We start from the raw sequence: 25568 nt of genomic DNA, 5'->3' as shown, positions 1-25568 counted from the left end.
TTTTTAATTTCTCTTGAGTATATACTTAAGAGAGAAATTGCTAGACCATATCGTAACTCTCTTTAACCTTTTGAAAACTGACAGATTGTTTTCCAAAGTGGCTGCACCATTTTAACATTCCCACCAACGTATAAAGGTTCCAATTTCTCCATATCCTCAGCAACACTTGTTATTTTCCAACTTTCTGATCATAGCCATCCTACTGAGTGTGCCATGGTATCTCATTATGTTGTTGTTTTTTTCTCAATACCTTTATTAAAATTTGGGGGTAACATTGGTTAATAGGACCATATAGGTTTCAAGTGTAAATTTCTATGTTACAAGATCTGTATTTTACATTGGGTACTCACCACCCAAAGGCAAACCACCTTCTCTCATCATATAGGCCCCTTCCACCCTCCACCCTCCACCACCTTCTCTCTGGCAACCACCACTGTCTATGTCAATGGGTTTCAGTTTTATATCCCACATGAGTAAAATCATATGGTTCTTAGATTTTTCTGAATGACTTATTTCACTTAGCATAATATTTTCAAGGTCTATCCATGTTGTCGCAAATGGCAGTATTTCATCTTTTCTTATGGCTGAGTAGTATTTCATTGTGCATGTGCACCACATCTTTTTTATCCAATCCTCTATCAAAGGACACTTTGGTTGTCTCCATGTCTTGACCACCATGAATAATGGTGCGATGAACATAGGGGTGCATATATCTTTGCAAATAAATGTTTTCAAGTTTTTCAGGTAGATACCCAGAAAAGCGATAGCTGGGTCATATGGTGACTCTATTCTTAATTTTTTTGAGGAACCAGCAGACTGTTTTCCATAGTGGCTGTACCAGTCTACATTCACACCAGCAGTGAATGAGGGTTCCCTTTTCTCCACAGCCTCTCCATAACTTGTTATTACTTGATTTATTATAATAGCCATTCTAAAAGGTGTGAGGTGGTATCATTGTAGTTTTGACATGCATTTCCCAAATTGCTAGTGAGGTTGAGTATCTTGTCATATATCTGTTGGCAGTTTGTATATCTTCTTGGGAGAGGTGTCTGTTCAGGTCCTCTGCCCACTTTTTGATTGGGTTGTTTGTTTGGTGTTGAGTTTTATGAGTTCTTTATATATTTTGGAAATTAAACCTTTGTCAGAGCTACTGTTTGCAAATATTATCTTTGTTTTGTTGTCAGTTTCTTTTGCTGCACAGAACCTTTTTAGTTTGATATAGTCCCATTCCATTCCTTTTGCCTTTACTTTCCTTGCCTTTGGGGTCAAGTTCATAAAATGTTTTCTATGACCAAGGTCAATAAGTTTGGTACCTATGTTTTTTTCTACGTAATTTATTGTTTCAGATCTTATATTTAGGTCTTCGATCCATTTTGAGTTAATTTTTGTACATGGGGATAAACTGTAATCCAGTTTCATTGTTTTGCATGTGGCTTTCCAGTTTTGCCAGCACCATTTATTGAAAAGATTGTCTTTACTCCATTGTGTCTTTCTGGCTCCTTTGTAGAAAATTATCTGCCCATGTACATGTGGTTTTATCTCTGGGCTCTATATTGTTCCACTGATCTGTGTGCCTGTTTCTGTGCCAATATAATGCTATTTTGAGTATCGTATCTCTGAAGTTTAATTTAAAGTCAGGTAGTGTGATACCTCTGGCTTCATTCTTTTTTCTCAGAATTGCTTTGGCTATTCAGGGTCTTTTGTGGTTCCATACAAATCCGATGCTTTTTGGGTTCTATTTCTTTAAAAAATGACATTGGGATTTTGGTGGGAATTGCATTAAATCAGTATACTTCTTTGGGTAACATGGCAATTTTAACCATGTTGATTCTTCCAATCCATAAACATGGAATATTTTTCCATTTCATTGTGTCATTTTCAATTTCTTTTAATAATGATTTGTACTTTTCAGTATATAGCTCTTTCACATTCTTTGTTAAGTTTATTCCTGGGTATTTTATTCTTTTGTTGCAATTGCAAAAAGAATTGTGGTGTTTCGTTTTTTTGTTGTTGTTGTTTTTTATTTCTTTTTGTGAAGTTTCATTGTTAGCAGGAAATCAGTGGATATTTATTTGTACATTTATTTTGTATACTGCAACTTTACTATATATTTTTTTTATTGTTTCTAATAGTTTTTTGGTGGAAACTTTAGGGTTTTCTATGTACAAAAATCATGTCATCTGGAAAAAGTGACACCTTTACTTCTTCCTTCCCTATTTGGATGCCTTTTATTTCCTTCTCTTGCTTTATTGCTCTGGCTATGACTTTCAGAACTATGTTGAATAAAAGTGGCGAGAGTGGGCATCCTTGTCTTGTTCCTGATTTTAGAGGAAAAGTTTTCAGTTTCTCCCAATTGAGTGTGATATTGGTTGAAGGTTTTTCATGTATGTCCTTTATTATTTTGAGGTACTTTCCTTCTATTCCTACTTTATTGAGTATTTTAATCATAAATGGATATCTTATCAAATGCTTTTTCTGTATCTATTGATAAGATCATATGATTTTTATCCTTTCTTTTGTTAATGTGGTGTATTGCATTGATTGATTTATGTATGTTGAACCATCTTTGTGCCCCTGGAATGAACCCCATTGGATTGTGATATATTATTATTATTTTTTTATGTATTGTTGTATTCGATTTGCTAGTATTTTGGTTAGTATTTTTGCATCTGTATTCATCAGGGATATTGGACTGAAGTTTTCTTTTTCTGTGTTATCCTTGCCAGATTTTGGTATTGGGGTTATATTGGCTTCATAAAATGTATTAGGAAGTACTGTCTCTTCTTCAATTTATTGGAAGAGTTTGAGAAGAACAGGTTTTAAATCTTCTTTGAACATTTGGTAGAATTCACTGGTGAAATCATCTGGTCCTGGACTTTTATTTTTTGGGAGGTTTCTGATGGTTGTTTCAATTTCCTTGCTGCTGATCAGCCTATTTAGATTTTCCAATTCATCATGATTTAGTCTAGGAAGGTTATATATTTCTAGGAACTTATTCATTTCTTTTAGTTTATTGAATTTGGTGGCATATTGTCTTTCATAGTATTCTAGTATGATCCTCTGTATATCTGCGATGTCTGTGGTGACTTCTCCTCTCTCATTTCTGATTTTGTTTATATGGGTCTTTTTTCTTTTTTCCTTAGTGAGTGTAGCCAGGGGGTTGTCAATTTTATTAATCTTTTCAAAGAAGCAGCTCTTTGTTGTATTAATTTTTTGTATATTCTTTTTGTTCTCTATTTCATTCAGTTCTCAAATTTTTATTATTTCCTTTTGTCTGCTGACTTTGGGTTGTTTTTGTTCTTTTCCTAGTACTTTAAGTCATGTTTAGTTATTTCCTTGGGATTTTTTGTTTCCTGAGAAAGGCCTGTAATAATATAAACTTCCCTCTTATTATTGCTTTTGCTGCATCCCAGAAGTTTTGATGTTGTCCTGTCATTCGCATTTGTCTCTCTCTATATTTTGATCTCAGCTTTTATTTCTTCTTTGACCCAGTCATTTTTTAGTATGTTGTTTAACCTCCACATATTTGTGGGTTTCTTTACTTCCTTTTTGCAGTTGATTTCTAATTTCAAGGCATCATGGTCAGAGAATATGCTTGGTATAATTTCAATCTTCTTGAATTTGATAAGGCTAATTTTGTGACCCAACATGTGATTTACCCTTGAGAACGTTCCATGGGGACTGGAGAGGAATGTATAATCTGATGTTCTGGGATGAAAGACTCTGTAAATGTCAATTACGTCCATTTGGTCTACTGTGTCATTTAAAGACAATACTTCTTTATAGATTTTTTTGTTTGGATGATCTATCTGGAGCTGTCAATTGGTATTAAGGTCCACAACTATGATTGTGTTTTGGTTTGTGTCTCCCTTTAGTTCTGTGAGTAGCTGATTTATATATTTCAGTGCTCTCTGACTGGGTGCATATATATTAAGGAGTGTTATGTCTTCTTGGTGTAGTGTCCCCTTTATCATTATGATATGTCCATCTTGGTATCTTATTACCTTTGTTATCTTGAAATCTATTTTGTCAGATACAAGTATAGCTACACCTGCTTTTCAGTGGATATTTGCTTGAAGAATCATTTTCTACCCATTCATTTTGAATCTGCCTTTGTCTTTGCAGCTTAGATGTGTCTCTTAAAGGCAGCATATGGCTAGGTTTTGGTTTTTTGATTCAATCTGCTTCTCTGTGCCTCTTTATTGCTGAATTCAATCCATTTACATTTATGGGAATTATTGATGTATGAGGATTTCCTATAGCCATTTGATCTTTTTTTTTTTCTGGTAGCTTTGTGTCTCCATTGGTTCTTTACATGTGTGCTTCTGTTGTTTTTGTTTGGTGGTGTTTCATACTTCTTTCCTCTTTTTTTAAAACTATATGTCTCAGTTTGGGGGTTTTTGTGTGTGGTCACCATTAGGTTTATGAAAAAGAAAGTTGCATATATACAATAGTTTTTGTTTTTTTTCTTTTGAATACATCTGATCTCCATCCTCCTTTGCCAAGTTAGACTTTTGGCACAAATTATCCCTTTTTTATGATGCAAGTTTTTTGGTGATCTTACTCATAGTTTTGTGACATTTTGCTCTTTTTTTTTCAGGTAGAATGACCTCTGTATGTATTTCCTATAATGGAAGTTTTCTGGTGACAAATTCCCTCAGCTTCTGTATGTCTGGGAAAGTCTTTATTTCTCCTTCATATTTAAAAGATAACTTTGCTGGATGTATTATTCTTGGCTGATAATTTCTCTCTTTCAGTAACTTAAATATTTGATTCCAATCTCTTCTGGCTTGTAGAGTTTCTGCTGAGAAGTCTGATGATAACCTGATGGGTTTTCCTTTGTAGGTCACTTCCTTCTTTTCCCTGGCTGCTTTGAGAATTTTTTCTTTGTAATTTTTAACAGTTTTAATACAATGTGCCTTGGAGAAGGACTTTTTGAATTGAGATAATTAGTTGTTCTGTTTGCTTCTTGGAGTCAAGGATCTAGCTCTTTCCAAAAGTTTGAGAAGTTCTCATCCATTATTTTTTTGAATAGAATCTCTGTTCCCTTCTCCCTTTCTTCTTCCAGAATATCTATAATTTTTATATTGCCTTTTCTGATGGAGTCAGATAGCTCTTGTAGAGCTCGCTTTTTTTTTTTCTTCTTTCTTTCTTTCTTTCTTTCTTTCTTTCTTTCTTTCTTTCTTTCTTTCTTTCTTTCTTTCTTTCTTTCTTTCTTTCTTTCTTTCTTTCTTTCTTCCTTCCTTCCTTCCTTCCTTCCTTCCTTCCTTCCTTCCTTCCTTCCTTCCTTCCTTTCTTCCTTTCTCTTTCTTTCTTTCTTTCTTTCTTTCTTTCTTTCTTTCTTTCTTTCTTTCTTTCTTTCTTTCTTTCTTTCTTTCTCTTTCTTTCTTTCCTCTCTCTCTCTCTTTCTCTCTCTTTCTTTTCCTTCCTTCCTTCCTTCCTTCCTTCCTTCCTTCCTTCCTTCCTTCCTTCCTTCCTTCCTTCCTTCCTTCCTTCCTTCCTTCCTCTCTCTCTCTCTCTCTTTCATTCTTTCTTTTATACTCTGGTCTCTCTTTTTTCCCCTCTGCATCATTTCTAGATTCTTATCTTTGATATCACTAATTCTTTCCTCCATCTGGTTGGCTCTGTTTCCTATGCTCAGTAGTTCACTAATCTCCTTAACTGAATGCTTCATTTCCAGGTTTTCTGTTTGATTCTTTTTTAAAGTTTCAGTCTCTTTGGTAAAGTACTCATTTTGTTCATTAATTTGTTTTCTGAGTGCATTAAATCGCCTGTCTGAATTTTCTCACGCCTTGTTGAGTATTTTCAAAACTGCAATGTTGATCTCTCTGTCATCTATATCACATATTTCCATGTATTGCAGTTTTCTCTCTCAAAATTTTTCATTTTCTTTCCGAGCTGCCTCACTAATTGCTTATTCATGGTGTTGGTTGTGCTCCTTCTCGGTTTAGGCATCTATATATTGGTTTTTCTCTAGCAGAATTCTATGAAGAGGTCTTTCTACTATTTTCCAGTAGATGGTGCTGAATCACAAGTTTTTTAGCCCTGTGAAATCCCAAAGCTGACCTCACTGTTTGGGAGTGCGATTTGTTTTGCCCTCTTGGTAATGGTGACCCCAGACCTCCACGGGGTCCCCCCACACATGCCCCAACAAGGAATCAGTCACAGAGGAAAAAAGTGATCCTGTGGTAGTAGTTTTTGGTTTGCAGATAATGTGTTCTTCGATCCAACACCAAGGGCAACTGGAGGCGAGTTTTAGGAGTCTAGGGGCAGGAGGGCTCTGTGGCTCCATTTCTTTGTTTGGAACACTAACCACCAAACAGGACATAGTGGCAGCAGAACCCCTGCTTTGTGTCCCTGTCCCAGTCTCTTGGCTAGTTCAGTCACCGTTCACACTGCTCACTCCTGCTGGAGTGACCACAGAGACTCTCTGTTCCTCTTGGGCAAAGGAAGCCAGCTTCCTCCCCTCACAGGACCAAGCCCACTGCAAGCTCCCAGCTTCAGGGCTGTGTCTGTGGCCAGTTTTAGCTCTCCTCCCTTCTCACCTCCTGTGTTTGTTCCTGTCTGCCCACCTTTAGATGCCTCAATGTGTGGATCACTCAGGAGTTCCTGTATGTTGAGGAGGGAATCCTTTGTTGCGTTATAGCTGATCAACTTGTTGAAATTTCATGGGGAGAGACCAAGGGAATCTCTCACACCACCATTCCTCTGATGTCACTCTCGCATTAGGGTTTGACTCTGCAATTCCTAAGTGATTAATGATATCCAGCATTTTTTCATGTACTTACCAACAATTTGAATACCTTTAGAGAAATGTCAATTCAGGTTATTTGCCCATTTCAAATTATCATTTTAGTATTGAGTTGTGAGAATTCTTTATACATTTTAGATACAAATCCTTTACCAGATAAACAATTTGCAAATATTTTCTATCATATATTGGGTTGTTTTTTACTTTATTGCAAGGAAAGGGTAATTTGAAGCACAAAAGTTCTTAATTTGACAAATTCTAATTTATTTATTTTTTAATTGCTTATGCTTTTTGTGTCATATTTAATGACTTTGTCTAACCCAAGGTCAGGAAGATTTACTGCTGTATTTTCCTAAGTGTATTTTATGATCTCAATTGTGTCTCCCACCCCCAAAATCATATATTGAAGTCTAAACCTTCAACCTAACTGTATTTGGAGATAAGGTTTTTAAGGAGGCAATTCAGTTTAAATGAGGTCACAAGTGTGAGTCCCTAATACAATAGGAACTGGTATCTTTATAAGAAGAGATATAAGAGCTGCACCCACACAGAAGAAAAGGACATCTAAGAACATAGCAAAGAAAGCAGCTGCTTGCAAACCAAGGGTAGAGGGCCCACCAGAAATCAGCCCTACCAATGTCTTGATCTTGGATGTCCAGCCTCCAGGACTGTGAGAAAATAAATTTCTGTTATTTAAGCCACAGATTCTGTGGTATTCTGTTATGGCGGCCCTAGCAGAATAATAGTGTTTTATAGTTTTCCCTTTAAAAATATTTAGGTCTATGATTCATTTTCGAGTTACTTGTCTATGGTGTGAGGAAGAAGTCCAATTTCATTATTTTGCACACAGATATGCAGTTTTCCTAGCACCATTATTTCTCCATTGAATTATCTTGGCACTCTTGTCAAAAATTAACTGACCATAATGTGATGGTTTATTTCTGGACTATCAATTCTAATCTGTTTCTCTATATGCCTATCTTTAGACCAGAACCACACAGTTTAAATTATTGTAGCTTTGTAATAAGTTTTGAAATCAAAGAGTGTTAATCATCCTACTTTGTTCTTTTTCAAAATTTTTTTGGCCATTCTGGGTCCCCTGAATTTCCACACGCATTTTAGGATCAGTTTGTCAATTTCTGTGAAGTCCTAAGACAGCTGAGATTTTGATAAGAATTGTGTTGAATCTATAGATCAATTTGGGGAATGTTGCCATTTTAATAAGTCTTCTGATTCATGAACATAAGATGTCTTTCAATTTATTTAGATCTTTAATTTTTTCAACATTTTATAGCTTTCAAAGTACAAGTTTTATACTACTTTGGTAAATTTATCCCTCAGTATTTCATTCTGATAATATTGTAAATAGAAATTATTTTCTTAATTTCACTTTAATTTCTAGTGTATAGAAATAAAATTGATTTTTGCATATTGAGTTTACCGAGCTACCTTCCTGAACTTGTACATTTAAGTGGATTCCTTAAGATTTCTATATATAAGACCTTTATCATCTACAAATGCAGAGAGTTAAACTTCTTCCTTTATCTGATGTTTTTTATTTCTTTATATTGCCTCTTTGCCCTAGCCAAAACTGCCAATAGACTTCTAAGTACAAATGACAAGAATTAACATTCTTGTCTAGTTCTTATCTTAGGGGAGGAGAAAATATTTAAAAAATATTAAATATGATGTTAGCTGTAGGTTTTGTAGATGCTCTTTATCAAGTTGAAGATGTTCCCTATTTTATTGCTTGTTTGTTGAGTGTTTTTAATCATAAAAAGTACTGAATTTGTCAAATGCTTTTTGTGTGTCTAGTGAGAGGATTGTGTAGATTTTTTCCTTTATTCCATTGACATGATACATTACAGTAACTGATTTTCAGATGTTAAAACAACTGTGTATAAATATTACTTGGTTGTGGTGTATAATCCTTTTTATATATTGCTGAATTCAGTTTGCTAGTATTTTGTTGAGGATTTAAAAATACATATTCATAAAAAATATTAGTCTATAGTTTTCTTTTCTTATGATGGCTTTGTCTGGTTTTAGTGTCAGAGTAATATTGGCCTCATAGAATGAGTTTGCAAATGTTGCTTCCTCTTCTATTTTTTGGAAGTGTTTGTAAAGAACTAGTATTAATTCTTCTTTAAATACTGGTAAAATTTATCCTTGAAGCTATCTAGTCCTGTGCTTTTCTTTTTATATTACTAATTCTATCATTTTCATTATGATACATCTATTCAGATTTCCTTTGTTTCTTGAGTCAGAGTCAGTAGTTTGCATCTTTCTAGGAATTTGTCCATTTCAGTAAAGTTATCTAAACTGTTGGTAAACATTTGTTCACAGTATTAATTCTTTATATTTCTGTAAGGTTCTAGTGATGTCTTAATGTTTTATTCCTGATTTTAGTACACTGAGTTCTCTTTTTTTTCTCTTGGTCAGTCTATCTAAAGGTTTGCTAATTTTGTTGATCTTTTTAAAGAACAAACTTATTTTTGCTGATGTTCTCTACTGTTGTTTCTGTCTCTATTTCATTAATTTCTGTTCTAATGCTTATTATTTCATTTCTTCTGCATGCTTTGGGTTTAGTTTGCTCTTCTTTTTCCAGTGCCTTAAGATGAAAGGTTAAATTATTGATTTGAGGTACTTTTAAAATATAGGCATTTACAGATATAAACTCCCCCTCTAAACACTGCTTTCCCTGCTTCCCATGAGTTTTGTAAGTTGTGTAGTACTTTCTTTTCCTTCAGCTCAGTTTTTCTAATTTCTCTTATGATTCTTCTTTGAAACATTGGTTATTTAGGAGTCTATTTAATTTCCACATATCTGTGAGTTTCCCAAGTTTCTTTCTGTTATTTATTTCAAATTTCATTCCCTTTTGGTCATAGAAGATACTTTTGTGTGATTTGAATACTTTTAAATTTATTGAGGCTTGTTTTATGTCCTACCACAAAGTATATCTTAGAGAATGTTCCAAGTGTACTTGGGAAGAACATATATTCTGTTGTTGGAGGAAGTGTTCTACAGATGTGTGTTAGGTCCAATTGCTTTAAGTTTTCTATTTCCTTGTTGATCTTCTGCCTAGCTGTTCTATGCATTATTGAAAGTGGGGTATTGAAGTCTCCAACTATTGTTAAATTATATTTCTGCTTTTAATTCTGACAGGTTTTCCTTCATGCTTTTTGGGGGCTCTGTTGTTCAACTGCTATACCTTCCTAATGGATTGATCCTTTTACCATTCTAAAATGTCCCTTTTCAACCCTTTTTGTTTTAAAGTCTATTTTTTTTCTGAGGTTAGCTTAGTTACTCCAGCTTTCTTATGGGTGTTTGAGGCATGATAAAACTTTTAAAATACTTTTACATGTTTGTACATGACAAACTTGACAATACATTGTTATAATTATTACTTTACATAATTTTATATCTTTTAAAGATTCTAAGAGGAGAAAAATTATATATCTATACTTTGTTATATTAACATTCTATTTTACTATTTCTGGTTCTCTTTATTTGTTCCTGTGGATTTGAGTTACCATTTGGTATAATTTCTCTAATTAAATGCAGCTTTGCTTCCACCCACCTCCTTAGTTCTGTTATTATCAAATATATTACATTTTTATGTGCTACAGGCCCAACAATACAATTATATTGTTTTATACAACTGATTTTTAGATCAGTTAAGAAAAAGAAATAAAATTATATTTTATTTTATAATTACTTTTAACAGTGGGGATTTATTGTGGGGATTAAAAATACTGTTTAGGGTCACCTGATTGCAGTATTAAGATAGTTGCCAGAGGTGAGGAGAGTTGGGGGACTAGGTGTAAAAGGTGAAGGGAATGAGTGTTACAGATTGATAGTTACAAAATGGTCATGGGGATGTAAAATACAGCATAGGGAATACAGTCACTAATATGGTAATATCTATGTATGGTGCCAGGTGGGTACTGGAAATATGAGGGCAACACTTTGTAAAGTTTATGATTATCTAACCACTATGCTGTACACCTGAAACTAATACAAAATAATATTGAACGTAATTGAAAGAAAAAAAAATTTTAAAGTCCAAAAAAAAATCTTTTCGCATTTCTTGTAAGGTAGTTTCACTAGCAACAAATTCTGTTTTTGTCTATCCAAGAATGCTTTTATTTCACTTTATTTTTTAAAGATAGTTTTGCTGGATATAAGATTCTTGGTTGACAGTCCTTTTTTTCAGTCCTTTGAATACATCACTCCACTGCCTGCTGGCCTCCATTTTTTTTCTGAAGAGAAGTCAGCTGACAATCTTACTTGATTTTCCTTGTTCATGACAACTCACTTTTTCTCATATTGCTCTTGAGATGTCCCGTTTCTTTTTGGTTTTTAACATTTTCACTATGAAGGGTGCTTATCTCTGTTTTTCCTACATGGAAATTATCAAGCTTCTCAGGTGTATAGATTAAGTTTTTCATCAAATTTAGGACATTTTCAACTATTATTTATTTGAATATATTTTCTGTTCCTTACTCTCCTTGTAGTACTCTCTACACATTAGTTGGTGTTCTAAATGGTGCCCTACCTATCTCTGGGGCTCAGTTACTTTTTCTTTATTATTTTTTCTCTGTTCTTCAGACTGAATAATCTCTGTTGATCTATGTTCAAGTGTGCTAATTCTTTTTTCTGCCAGCTCAAATCTGTTAAGCTACTAGAGTGAATTTTTTATTTCAGTTATACTTTTCAACTCTATAATTTCATTTTGGTTCATTTTATCTCTTTATTGATATTCACTATTTAATGAAATACTTTTATCATACACTCTCTACTTCTTTAAGCATGGTATCCTTTAGATTACTGGACATTTTTATAGTAACTGCTTAGAAATCTTTGTCTCCTAAGTTCAACATACTCTTTCTCTCCAAGGTAACAGTTTCTGTTACCTGCTTTTTTTTCTTGTGTTGGCTCAGAGTTTCCTGTTTCTCTGCATGTCTCATAAATTTTTGAAAACTGGATATTGTAGATAATGTTATAGGAACTCTATAGATATTGATACCCTCTCCTTCATGGGGATTTCTTTTCTTTACTTGTTTACTTGTTAGTGACTTGGCTGGACAACTTCAGTGAAATCTGTTTTCTCCACAGTATGCAGCCTCTGATGTTATTCCTCAGAGGAGTATGCAGCCTTGTGAATGCACACTGTCACCCCATGAAGACAGAAGTTTTAGTTTTAGCAACTGTCTCTTTTCCTGATCTGTTAAGTGGCTGCCTCTGCTGGTATACCCAGTTGTTTATCTCCCCTAATTACCAGCTGACTGCTCTACTAAATCTTATAGTGCCCTGAGGCATAAATTGCTCTACAGTCTCATCTAATTAAATTCAGGCGCCATTTCAGGTGATCTTTGAGGCCCAGCTTTGATACTTCTTCTGGCCCTAGGAAAGGCTATTTTTGGCTGATCCTTTCCTTGGTTCTCTGTTACAACTTCTAGATAGTCTATGGGTTAGCTTGTTGCCTTTTAAAAAATTTATTGGTTTTAGAGAGTAAAGGGGGAGGAGGGAAAGACAGAAACAGAGAAATATCAATTAGTTGTTCCACTTGTTTATGCATTCATTGGTTGATTCTTGTATGTGCCTGACAGGGATTGAACCCACAACCTTGGTGTATAGGGACGATGTACTAACCAACTGAGCTACCCGGCCAGGGCCCTCCAGGCTTTGTGGTAGGGCTCCTGCTCTGACCCTGGGGTGCCTGACAGCTAACCCCTTCCAGAAGTACTGCCAGGGCTAGCTTCCTGCTCTTATTGAGCAATCAGCCTCCTCTTAATTTCTTCGAGCCAAAATCTCCTGTTTTTTGTGAGTGCCCTTAGGCTTGAACTTTTCCACACTATGTTCCAAATAATGTCAGTTCTCTTCAGAAGGGCAGCAATGGAGCTTTCTGTTCTTATGGCCTGACTCTCCGCCCAATGCTACTAGCAAGTTGGGCCAGGACTAGTATTTCATGCCTGTTCTACATGGGGTTAAACTTCTACTCTATGAGTGGGACTGGGGGCTAGGAAGGGAGTTTCAGACCACTTAGTTATTCTTGGCTAGACTACAGCTTCTGCAACACAGAGTTGGGGAAAATGCTGGCAACCTACCTCTCTCAGTAAGATCTCATAGCCCTAAAATGGGATCTGGGGGAGATGGATGTTTGTACTCTTGTCCGCATCCACCTTGAGTATTGCTTCTGTCATGGTGTATTTGGGGTGGAGAAGGGCCCAAATACCACACTTTCTCGCTGCTTTTACCAAAATTTAGATGTTCTTGAATAAATGATTTTCTACTTGCTCTATCTATGTCCTTAGGACAATTTCCAGTGAATTTAAATGGTTGTTCTTCTAAAAAAATTTTTTTCACTACTTATGATTATTTTGCTGGTGACAGGTTCTGTGGATCTCTTCATGCTACCATTCTATAAATTGCAGTCAACTCTATCTAAGCGTCTCCTTTAAACAAGGTTGAGATTTTTAAGAATTCAAAAATGCACAGAGAATTGCTAAATTTTCCATGAAGATCTTTCATATTCTACCAATAAATTCTCTCTCACATCTATCCTTTTCATCCTAAATACAACTGCCTTACATAAGTTTTCCATCATTTCTTTCCTAAAGTATTTCACTAACTTCTTAAGCAGTCCTTTATCTTAATTTTCTTCTCCATTCAATCTATCCTCCTTCTACTGGAACTAATTATCTAAAACTTTCTAACTATTTAACTTAAGTGGCTCTCTACTGGCCATAGAATAAAATCTAAACTACTTAGTACAATACATAGGCACTTAAACAGCTAGCCCCAACTTTCTAGCTTCACCTTTTGCCATTTTTCCAGATCTATCTTACACTCCAAATGTAGAAGTGCCTTTCAAACTTCTGTGCTTATGGTCATGCTATTCCCTTCCCTTTTCCGACTTGTTCATTTCTACCTATTCCTATTTATTTCTTAAAGGTCTGATAAAAAATATCCACCTTATTCCAAGCACCTATCAAAGTTAGCTCATTGCAATGAAAATCAAATGTTAAGTCAGGAACAAACAAATGACAGGTATTGGATGAATGTCTATATCTTTTATAAGCTTCTTTCATAGGTTTTTGCTTCTTTTCTGGGCTCAGAATGAAAAACCACAAGGAATATTTCGACACTTTTTTCTTTGTAAAAAAAAAAAAAAAAAATTCCAGAGTTGGCATTAAAAGAACATTAGAAATAGAGTTATAACTGCCATTCTATTTAAGTGATAGAAACTAAAAATATATTTATTTAGGGAGAAACCACCCCTACAAAAGAAGGGAATATATAGGTAGTCATACTATAATTTTAAGAAAAGGTTATTCAGCCTCTGAGCTGTTTGTTCTGGGGGGGGGGGGAGGCTTTATCATCAAATATATATTTATGCAAGAAAGGGAAAAGAAGAGTATTCTGGGGGTAATTCTCATCCTGAATGCTTTTAGCACCAAGGAGCTCTGTAACCAGATAGGAAGATAAATAAAAATGTCAAAAATGTGGCATTATGACAAGTGTATTTACTTATCTCAGGAAAATCTGGCAAAGGTCCTGTTTAATTTACAGATTGAATGTAATCAGATTCATTGTCTTCTCCAATTTAGGAGAAATAAAAGGGAATTATGTTGGTTCTTATGCTTTCCATTTTCAGGTAAAGAATCTAAAAGTAATAACAAAACCATCTGAAAAGGGTATATTATTCAATAATAAAAAGTAAACATTTAAATTCTGATTCCTAAGTTAATTCCCTTAATACAATTTAGATGCCTATAGACAGATACCTTGTTCATAATATATTGATAAAGAGTAGTATAAAGAAGGTAATTCGATTTGTGTTAATACTAACAATAAACTTCTCAGTGCATAGTATGAGAATAAGCAATAAACTCTAGTCTTTCTTTCCCATCTCATGGTATCTGAGGATTCATAAAAGATAAAAATACTCGTCTAAAGAAAATCTACCCCAGATTTCATGGTTCTCAGTGAAAAAATATTAATTAGTACGCCCAGATTTGTTTCTCAATGGAAAAGAATACCAACTAAATCTCAAAAAATTGTTTCTCTTTATAAAACTGGCAAAATATTGTTTCCAATGTGCATCTTTTAGCAATGTAAAGAGCTATGTTGTTTTCTGGAGAAACCACATGTGATAGAGCAAGTGTTCCACACTGCTGTGGCTCCCACTACTTCTGTCCTTGTACTAACCTGAGGCAGTCATTTGTGCTAAGAAGAGCAGATACACAGAGGTAGCATCCAACTGCAGGTGTCCCCACTGGTCATCACCCACTACAGTGGCACAGGTTTTGGTGTTGTACTTGGCATGGAGGCTATCCTTGGTACTCTGACTGTATTTGAAGGATTCTACTTTATCCACCTGAAGAAAACAAAAAGAATGAAAGGCGGCTATGAAGAAAAAGCAACCCATATGCCATACTTCTGTAGTGCTCTAACTGAAAATGAAAGGCTTAGTTCCTGAAGCTTAGATTTGATTATGTGTGCACCTGATATACAATAGTAACTATATCTTTAAATATGGTTCATTAAATTAGTGACTTTAAACTTATTTGATAAGGTAGAAAATGCAAATATCTAAAAAAATTTTTTTAAAGTAACAAAGAAGGGAGAAAAAAAAAAAAGAAATGATGGCTGTGAGATAACCCAATAGAGAGAGCACAAGTAAAAAAAGTTCAAAAGTTCAAAAGTCTAGAGTTGATTTATTTTATTTTAGACTTGTTGAATGCCTGTGAATGGTCATTTTATTAATCTGGGCTTCAATTTCTTCTTCTAATAAAATATAATATTGGTTTCAAGAAAATCGGTTCAGATTCAGGTGTGAAACTTGTATAAAGATCTCAGATAAAGGGAAAGCACATTTTTAGTAAAACATTTTTGAATTAAAAAATATCATAAACAACCTAAAAGATAAATCAAAGACTGATAAAAATTATTTGCAGTATGTAACAAAGGATTAATATCCATAATGTTCAGGAGCTCCTCGAATAGGCAAGAAAGAGATAGCCCAAAGGAAACAGTCAAAAGACCTAACAGACAATTTAATAGAAGATGAAATGCAAAGTTTTAACCTACACATGAAAGAATGTTCAACTTAACTCAAGATCAGGGAAATGCAAATTAATGCAAGGAGATGTAAGTCCTTAGTGCTTTATCTCCAATCATAAAATATGAAACACTTGTAAAGGTTTTTATCCCTAAGTTTTGAACCAAAATTTATTGTGATATGAGGCTATTTGTAGTTTTCATTAATTTTATTAGTGTAAAAATGCTTGCTTCCCTAAAGAGAGATTAATATTTCTCATAATAGAGTGCTGTTCTGGACCTGTTGAGGGCATAACATACTACATGGTATATGCACTGTAGTACTTTCTAAAATCTGAAAAATTTTGAATTCTAAAATTTATCTGGTCCCAAGGGTTTCAGATGATGGCTTATAGGACTGTATCATATTTGCTCAATATACAAAACTGCATGTACAGCAATGACAAAGTATATTAAAAATCATTTGTAGAGGGGTTTAAAAAGGAATATAAGGAAGCATTCCAGTGGTAACTGGGTGGTAAAATCATGGGTGACATTTCCCCTGATTCTACAACTTTTCTAAAATTAGTGTGTACTATTTGTGAAATTGAATTTATATATATACACATATATATATAATATATATAATACATATATATATAGTATATATATATAGTGTGTATATATATATATATATATATATATATATATATATATATATATATATACTATAAACATTCCCTAAGGGGTAAAGATACTATTACAATGTGCTTTTATTAGAGAGGAAGCTGTTAACAATGGCATACCTGTCTGATCATGCAGTGCAGCAGTCCTCTCATCAGCTTCACTACACTCTGCAGAAATAAATGGAAACAAGGCTATTATAAACATCACTGGATGCAGGAACACTTACTCAGCAACTGCAGTTGGTACATGACCTTTTGAAAACAAGTAACCCTATCCTGGGTTCTTATTTACATGGCATTTACTTTATAAGTACACAGAAGAGCAGATTGCAGGTCAAAGTAGAATCAAAAGCTGCAGCTGGTTACTCCTTCAAGTTAAAAATTCCAGGTTCCAACAGGTTTATATAAAACTAAGCCAACCATCCTATTAGAGGACATGCCACCTAGAGAAAATGGGCAAGTCAGTTCAAAAATCATAAAGCTATAAGGATATTCTAAAATACACCCTATGGCCTAGAAAAGCCAACATTATCACTTTTATTTTTTCTAAACTAGCCAATTCTTATCTTCAAGAGTCCACACCAATATTTTTTTGGACATTTTCCCTAAAGAATAAAATGATCTTCAGTTCAGAATAACTGTAAAGAGGAATTGTTAATACAACTCAACACCTTTTCTATGAAAAAGAAAAAAACCACAAACTTCTTAAATCATTATTTCTCTTACTAGGGCCTTGCAATTTCTAAAGTAGTTTTCTAATCATGGTACTCCAAAATTCTGATTACCAACAATATACTATACTACTTGGTATACTATAATGTAGTAATAATAATTATATTTAATTATAATATAGTATAGTAATACGATACTACACAATATGATACTATACTATACTATACATACTACACTAGTTATACTACAGGAAACTAGAAGGGCCCATCAACAGTAGCATGGATAGGCAATATGTTTTGGAAGAACATCACCAAATAGCTTCTCCATTTCTCTAAGCTTTCTTTGTCACAGTCTAGAAGAAATACCACCAGGTTACTCTAGGGAATGCTGGCTCAGAGGTGGCTTCAGGACACCTCTGTAAATAATCTACTTGGGAGACATATCATTCTGTTATTCTTCCAAAACATTCAAGCAATAGGCATGATAAGGATAAGTACCTATTAATTATCCTCCAACTCTTTATGAAGTATTTTATTGAGGAAAAAATAAAAAGTGTTTTCTTGAGAGAGTATCTTTTAAAAATAATTTCTATCTATAAATGGTCTCCTCCCCTTACAGATGAAGAAATAAGAGACAGAGAAAAACAGAGAAAGAAAAAGGAGAGAGAAAGAAAGAGAAGGGGGACACAGTGCATGATCTTGTCACCTTTTAAAGCATGAGGCATTTATTATAAAGTAATGAAACTGATTGTAACTCCTGTAAAAAAAGCTCTATCATTATTCTAACCCTAATAAAAGATATCATCCTTTAATATACCGTTACAGAAAGCACTTAACACACCCTCCCCACTCTGTGGGGAGACTTCATTCAACTCTGAATTATCTTCTACATGTTATCACATCCTTTCAAATCTCTTTTCCATCCAGCCCTGCTACTCCCACCTACATTTTCTTTAATTTAAACAGAAAACTTAGGGAGTCCTGGACCCAGTAGAGGATTCCTGATTGCCATCCATTTTTGTCCTCCTGAAATGGCCACTGTCAGCCATTTCAAGTTCCAACTCTCAAGTCAGGATAGGATAAAATTAATAGGAAGCATGGGGAGGTAAAAATAAGAGGAGGTATCTGTACTTTGCATTCCCCGAAACTGGCCATATTCTCATTCAGGTGCACTAGGTGGCATTGATTATACATGTTTATTAATATACCAGGGCTTCTAACCATACCAAGTGATACCTTCCTTTCACCTACTCTTTTTGAGGCTATATATCTATGTATTTGTGAGTTGATTATATAAGGGTATACAGTGGAACCTCAGTTCTCGAACTCAATCCATCCTAGAAGGCTGTTCAAGAAGCAAATTGTTTGAAAACCAAATCATCTTTTCCTATTAGAAATAATGTAAATTGAATTAATTCATTCCAAACCCCCAAATGATTCTGTTTTAACCTCTCTTTTATACAGTACACATCTAATGTATTATTTAATCTATAAACAAACACTTCTTTTCTTAAATTTATCAAACCATCTTCTACTAGCCTTAAACGAATCACTTTCAGCACTCCTTCCAGGGGTGTCTTTCAGGAGGTCAGCATGTAGCATCTTCGCTTGCTGTCACTGGCTAACTACTTCATTTATCCAAATCAACAGCGGTTTTTCTATCTCTTCAATTGCCTGTGAGAATTGTTTCTTTCCACCCTTAGCAACATTAGCACTCTTGATGGGCTTTGAAAGAAAAGTATTAGCTCAGACAGAAGGGAACATGCATCAGAAATGGAAGAAACTCATAAAAAGATTTGGTGGCTTCCATGGGGGAAAAAGTTTTAAAAGACTCAATCTGAAGTCATTATACTGAGGTTGTATTCATATCACCACTAAATTCCAGCCTGCTTCAATCCCTTCACTTGTAAATTTGGGAAAATAATAACTAATTTACAGGGTGTTGTGAGAATAAATGCTAGCAGTTATGGGGAAGTATGTAGGACATGAAAAGTATTTACATAAATGTCAGGTATTTTTATTAAGAAATTGTTAGAGTAATAAAGGTACCTATCTGGCTGGAACTGCAGGTATAATGCAGGGAACCAGCATGAGATAATACTGGCTAGGACCAAACCCTAGAGAGCCTTGTCTATCAGTCCAAAACATTTAGGTTTTACTTGTTGGGGAATGAGAGCCACAGAAAGATTGTTGTGTATGGAAATAATATAACTTAAGTGTGGTTTTTACAACAGTGTTAAATGATCAAGGTTTAGACTAGAGTTGAGGCAGAAGGGACAAGAAAGGAGGGGATGGGCTCAAGAAAAATTATAAGAATCAACAGACTTTGGTCTGCATGTATCAAAAGGCAAAAGGGACAAGTCAAAGATCACTCTAATAGCAGCACTTTTCAAACACTGTTTTATAGAATACTAGTCTAGGAAATTCTTAAAAGGCTGTAAAATTCACTCCTATCTTAGATTCAAAATGCACTTTACTACACCTTAGTACATTAAAGGTTCTAAGAAATTATGGAGTAAAGAAACCTGCTGTTTAACATAGCCCCAAACTTAACTGACCTAGTGTTCCATGGAACACATTATGGGAAATACTCTAAGTAATGTTGTTCAGGTGACCAGTACACTGAAGACACCAATAAAAGAAAACGCAATGTTTAGTGAATTGCTGTTGTTTGATAGTCCATTTTGTTTGTTTTTAGCGGGGAAGGTGGCATTTCAGTCATAATGAGTTTGAGAAACTACAGGATATGCAGGGACAACTGATCAGAAGACAAATGAAAATCAGGGTTTGACACTGAAGTGAGGTCAGAGTTAAAGATGAAGCTTTGGAAGTCATTCTCATAAAGGTAACAGTTAAAGTCATGGCAAAAGATGAGAGACTACACAGAGAATAAAACTGAGGCAGAAGTAGAACTGAAGTCAGCCAAAGAGCAATCTCTATTTGTCTTACTATTTATTTTTATGGGTGTGAGTGAATATTTACAGCTAAGAAAAAAGGACATTTGGAAAACATGTATGTGCATAATTCTATTCTCAATCTAGGATGAGATAGTCACCTAAACCCTTGAGCCCTTTTCATCCAGAATTCTCTTTAGTTCTGACATTATTTCTCAGAGTGAAACCAAGGTGAGAGTTGGAAGGAAGGGTAGAAATGGTTAACAATCAATGGTTTGGGAAAATCCACACAGTAATGGGTAAATCTGCTTTAAATTGACAGTAGATGGGAATTTAACCCTTGGATTTATTGGGTTTAATCTATGCTCATTTATTGTCCATACATCAGTGGTTATTATCCCTGGCTGTACTTTAGAATAACCTGGGTAGTTTATTTAAAATATTCATGAGTTACAGTTGTGTTCTCCAAGTTCTTGTGTCCCTGCCAGCGCTGCCTGGGTGGCCTCCCAGAATGGCGACCCAGACACCACCAGCCTGGCCGCAGCTCATAAAGGAGCCGAACCCAGCAGGGGCACAGCCGGGGCCCCATGTGCAAGAGGTTACAGCAGGAGCTGATGACCCTCGAACTTCTGCCTTCCCTGAATCAGACAACCTTTTCAAATGGGTGGGGACCATCCATGGAGCAGCTGGAACAGTATACAAAGACCTGAGGTATAAAGCTCTCCCTAGAGTTTCCCAGTGGCTACCCGCACAATACACACATGGTAAAATTCCTCATACTCTGCTACCACCCCAACACAGATACACAGAGTAACATCTGCCTGGACTTCTTAAAGGACAAGTGGTGTGCCTTATATGATGTCAGGACCATCCTGCTCTTCATCCAGAGCCTGCTAGGAGAAAATAACATCGATAGCCCATTGAACACACATGCTACGGAGCTCTGGAAAAACCCGACAGCCTTCAAGAAGTACCTACAAGAAACCTACGTAAAGCAGGTCTCCAGCCAAGAGCCCTGACCTGGGCTGTCCAGCCTCTCTCCTTGTGCTGTCTTTTTATTTTTTCCTTAGATAGACTGTCCTTGCTTTGATTTCTGTATAGGACTCTGTACCTTCAGCTGTGGTGTCATATTTGCTTTGTCTCTGGTTGAATATATATTTAAGTCTGGTCTATATATTTAATATATTCATCACTTTTGTGAATATATTAAATAAATACATTTTGGGTTTTGAAAAAAAACAATAAATAAATAAATAAAATATTTGCGTCCCTGGGACTCCACTTTAAGAGATTTATTTAAATTATTCTAGGGTGGGCTGCAGTAAGGATATTTCTTAAAAAGCTCCCCACATGATTCCATTGTACATCCAGAGGTTAGAAATACTCATGTAGACTATTGACAAATATAGGTCACTGCCTATTTTTGTAAATAATACCTATTAGAACATAACCATGCTCGTTCATGTATGTATTGCCTCTGGCTGCTTTTGTGCATTAATGGAAGAGCTGAGTAGTTGGGCAGACACATGTGATTCACAGTGCTGAAAATATTTACTATCTAGACCTTTACAGAGATGGTTTTGTAATCCCTGGTCTGAATTAAGTCAGGTTTGAGAAAAAAATCAAAATTTTACAATTCCCAGAGAATATGTTTCTTTTTTGAAGATGTTTCCTATTGCCATAATGTTTTTGAGACATTCCAAAGTTATTTTTGAGGTGGTATGCAAAATATTTGGGGGTTATGTAAAAAATTATTTAACAGAGCATTAAAATTTTAGAATGAACAATTTGATGTTTCCCTAAATTGTACCCCTTCCTCTGTTAAATTCTTTCTACCTGGGGCACTTAAGGAAAAATGTCAACTTTGCAGAATGATTGGTCGACAAGGAGACATCAGGTTTCTTCTAATAGTACTGAAAAAAATTGGTCAAATTGTACCAAGTACGGAATCTTGGGTGTTATTCCACTGATATTAATTTCTAGCAAAACAAAATAAACAAAATACTGAGAACAATGTAGCAAAACATTAGAGTAGGATATAGGATTTGGGTGGAGGAAAGGATAGTATTACAGGTAATTTTTTAACAGTCCTCTACATTTCCCAAATTTATACAATGGTCATGTATATGTTATAAAAATATTGATATCTGTACTTTCTGAGCTAGAGCAAAAACTCCAACAATTTTTTCTGGTGGACCTAAGCACTTCTCATTAGTAGCTTGAAAGAATAACAAATGCCCGCTATTGCGGAGGATAACACAATGAAACCTCCCTATTGCCAAGGACTGCAATCCACAACATGTCGGTGCCTTTAAATTAACCACATCTCAATATTCTGACTTATAGATGAATACTAGAGCTCAGATTATCTAAATCTGAGGGGATGGCAGTTGAGAAAATGGCTGGTGTAAAGAGAATCTTACCCACTATGGAAAAGAATTTACATACAACTTACAACTGACAGCAGAGTATCTCAACATTAAGAGTCCCATTAGCCCAGAATATTGTTTTCTTGGTCATTCAAAGGACGAAGCACCCTGTGTTTAAACAGCTTTATAAAGGATGCTTCTTTACTCAGGGGAAGAGCCTGAAAAGTTGGCTTAAAGGCATCTGTTGACTCTGACCTTATTTTTCCAGGGAAGATGGGGTGAAGAATAGTCTCTGAAACAGTGGTCATAAGTATAAAAATCAACAAATAAACAGTCTTTACTTGTGTTCAGTTGAGAAGCTTACCTTCAAACAAACATCACTATCATCTTCAAAAATGAAGTAAAATGGTATGTACCTGCCAGCAAACATTCTTCTTAATGAGAATAAATATGCTGGAGACTACAAAAGACATTTACTTAGAAAGAGGATATACATTTTAGCAAAGATCTCATGATAGTATTTTCCACTGTAAAAGAACAGACTGTACCTTCTGCCCTGAATCAGCAAGTTTCAAGTTTCCACTGTAAAAATATTCAGTACAATACAGGAAAGACTTTTGGAATGTAATTTTAGGAAGGTGAAAAAAAGGGGAAAAAGGAAAAATACAGTTCTCTTAACTCCTGTGGGCTAGGCTACAAGTTTCTTTCAATTTCCCCTCCCATACATACACACCACACAGCTCCAGATCTCTTTGTATTTTTATTTTGAGTACCTGCTCCAGTTCATAGGCCTTTGCCTTATCCTCATCCCGGTCTGCATTCTTCCGATAGGCCAGGCCCAAACCCCACACAGCCAAGATGCTGTACACATTATCCCGGACCCAGGCATCTTTCTGATCGTAGCTGGCTGGAAGCAAGCCAGTCACTGGATTCTGCAATGCCAAGAAAAAGAGGACAGGCAGGTAACCATAGGGTGTTAATATTAGGAAACAATCTATCAAATGGCACACTTAGGGGACTTTGGTCTTATTTCTACTTCCGCACTCCTGAGAGTTACAACCACCTCTTCTGAACAAGTGCAAGAAAACGTTGCCTTGAACAAGGGGGAAGAGCTGTTTGAAAACTTAGAAGTCTGAAATGTGGGTTTTTGAAAAGAAAGGCCCTGTTTTAACTTTCCAGTTAGAATTAGCTACCAACGATAAACCAGCATTAAAGAAGTATTAAAAATATAATTAACAGTCTATACAAGGTACCTCAGATCTTCACAATAGTCTAGTCTTAAGATGGCTAAACGTTCCCTGTTTTCTTTGGCAGGAGGGGAAGGAAATGATGCCCAAACCTGGGGCGGGTTGTCAGTAAACAAACTTCAACGCATCTTTCAAATCTGTCCCCTGGAATCCATTTGTGGCTTGCGGGCACGGGGCTCAGAAACCATGACTCAGGGCCTGTGGCTAAGGGTGCCTGACTCCCAGCTAAGGGGCAGGAGAAACACACACGCGCACCACACGGGTTCACCGAGGGACACGGACACACATACAGCATAGGTTCACCGAGGGTCTCCGTCCAGGCTATCACACCACACACATCCTCGGTAATTACAGGCGACACTTAATTTACCTGATGGCACAGGATAGTCTGATGCACCAGCCTAGCGTAGCCGTCCAGCCGGACCCCCGAGTTACTCCGGCTCCTCATCGCTCCACGTCTCCAATCCCCTCAGAGAAACGGCCGGGGTGCCGCAGGGGCCTTCGATCCTCCCGGGAAGGAGGCTCCCACGCAGCTGCACCCTCGCTGTGGGAAGCCCTAGTGCCAGGCCCCAGCAGAGCGCTCCAAACGCTCAGGCCTGGGTCAGCTGTCTGGGCCACGGCGGCCTCTGGAGCTCACCACACCGCCTCACCCAGCCTCCCGCGGTCTGGGGCCCTAGAGCCGCTTTCACCCACCCTTACACCCGTCAGGCCTCCGCGTGTGGCTCCTGCAGCTTCCGCTCAACTCCGGGAGACCGGCTCAACTCCAGGAGATAGCTGCGGCCCACAGCCCCTCCTCTGGGCCCTCGGGCAGCTGGTCACCCGCTGCAGCGCCTCCTCCACCTTGCCTGAGGAGCTGCGAGCAGTAGGCGGGGCGGGCGCCTGGGATCCTGGCAGCTGCGCACTGTTCCCTCCGTGTTCACCGCCCCCCGCGTCCACCCTCTGCGTTCCAGTCCGCCCAGCTGCGGAGACAGTGTCACCGTAGGCGATGTGATTTCAGAGGTTTATTTTCGACGCTTCGAATGAGTATTTCTGTTTTCCCCACTTGCTGTGCTGTCAGGATGTTGATGAGGCTGTTTTTTTTGTGTTTTTTTTTTTCTGTTGAACTTTTAGGAACCCACGGTGACTTCAAACCTAAAAAGAAAGGGACACATTTGTGTTGAAGGCCTAAAGAATTGAAATTTCCAGAAAGGTAATTTCCGAGTCTTTATTGTATTTTACACTGTTGACTAAAAGCTCAGATTACATTCCTCACTCGACCAAACACTAAAGAACTCCCTCTGGTACTTACTTCCTTAGAAACTGGCGAATCCGTGGGCCTGGGAAGGCGTGTGCAGTGGTGCTGTTTGAGGAAACCAGTGACTGTGAAAATCTGCTCTGGGGTAGGGTGGGGAGTGGTGCCTCAGGATGGCCTTGGCCGGCGAGGAGCTGAAAGACGTTTTATAACTGATTTGGAAGGCTCCGTCGTGCACACGTCAGTCACAAGGCCCAGGCAACAGACTCAGCTGAAAATAACGGGGAAAAAGGAAGGGTAGAAAAGAAGCCCGCTGTAACTCCGCACCGCGCCAGGTGTCAGCTGTAGCTCCCTGGCTTCACTGCCCCCAAACCCCACTTCTTGAGCTCCACTTCCAAAGACCCCGCAGGTCTTGGGAGGCCCTGTTTAAGTAACACCTGCTCTCTGAATCGTTGGATTAAGAGAATTAGACCTTTCAAATTCCAACTCTGATAATCTGTGATCCTAAGCCTTCCCTAGCCACCTCACCCAGGTCACAGTGATTTTGCATTTTTGTTTATACTTTTATTTCTCTAAATTTAGTCTCTTCTAAGCTTACTCCATCCCAAACCCCACCCTCACCCTCTCCCAAATTAACATAAAGGCAGCCACCTCAGAGGTGACCATAAAGATCT

The 25568-nt window shown here is 36.6% G+C and overlaps 1 protein-coding gene, 1 long non-coding RNA gene and 1 pseudogene across 3 annotated transcripts in view; 2 read left to right on the top strand and 1 right to left on the bottom strand.

Annotated features, from left to right (window-relative positions):
- The window catches only part of PHKA1 (phosphorylase kinase regulatory subunit alpha 1), a 208546-nt gene extending 183507 nt beyond the window's left edge, over positions 1-25039 (bottom strand). The window contains exons 1-5 of the mRNA XM_081125812.1: positions 24952-25039; positions 24034-24794; positions 23190-23348; positions 16603-16650; positions 14966-15134 (exon numbers count right to left, since the gene is read on the bottom strand). Of these exons, the coding sequence (XP_080981938.1) occupies positions 14966-15134; positions 16603-16650; positions 23190-23348; positions 24034-24111 (454 nt within the window). The 5' untranslated portion in view covers positions 24112-24794; positions 24952-25039. The remainder of the gene's footprint in view (positions 1-14965; positions 15135-16602; positions 16651-23189; positions 23349-24033; positions 24795-24951) is intronic.
- LOC308551652 (ubiquitin-conjugating enzyme E2 C pseudogene) lies at positions 18251-21066 on the top strand (annotated as a pseudogene). Its single transcript has 2 exons — positions 18251-18258; positions 20536-21066. The product of its transcript is annotated as a ubiquitin-conjugating enzyme E2 C pseudogene (transcript).
- Positions 24603-25045, top strand: LOC308551342. Its single transcript, XR_013998008.1, has 3 exons — positions 24603-24662; positions 24774-24852; positions 24960-25045. It is a non-coding gene; the product is annotated as an uncharacterized lncRNA (long non-coding RNA).
- The last annotated feature ends 523 nt before the right edge of the window (positions 25046-25568 follow it).

The sequence above is a fragment of the Miniopterus schreibersii genome, assembly GCF_964146895.1.
Source record: "Miniopterus schreibersii genome assembly, chromosome: X".
Taxonomy (NCBI): domain Eukaryota; kingdom Metazoa; phylum Chordata; class Mammalia; order Chiroptera; family Miniopteridae; genus Miniopterus; species Miniopterus schreibersii.
The sequence above is the reverse complement of the archived record's forward strand: the minus strand, read 5'-3'. Positions and strand labels throughout refer to the sequence as shown.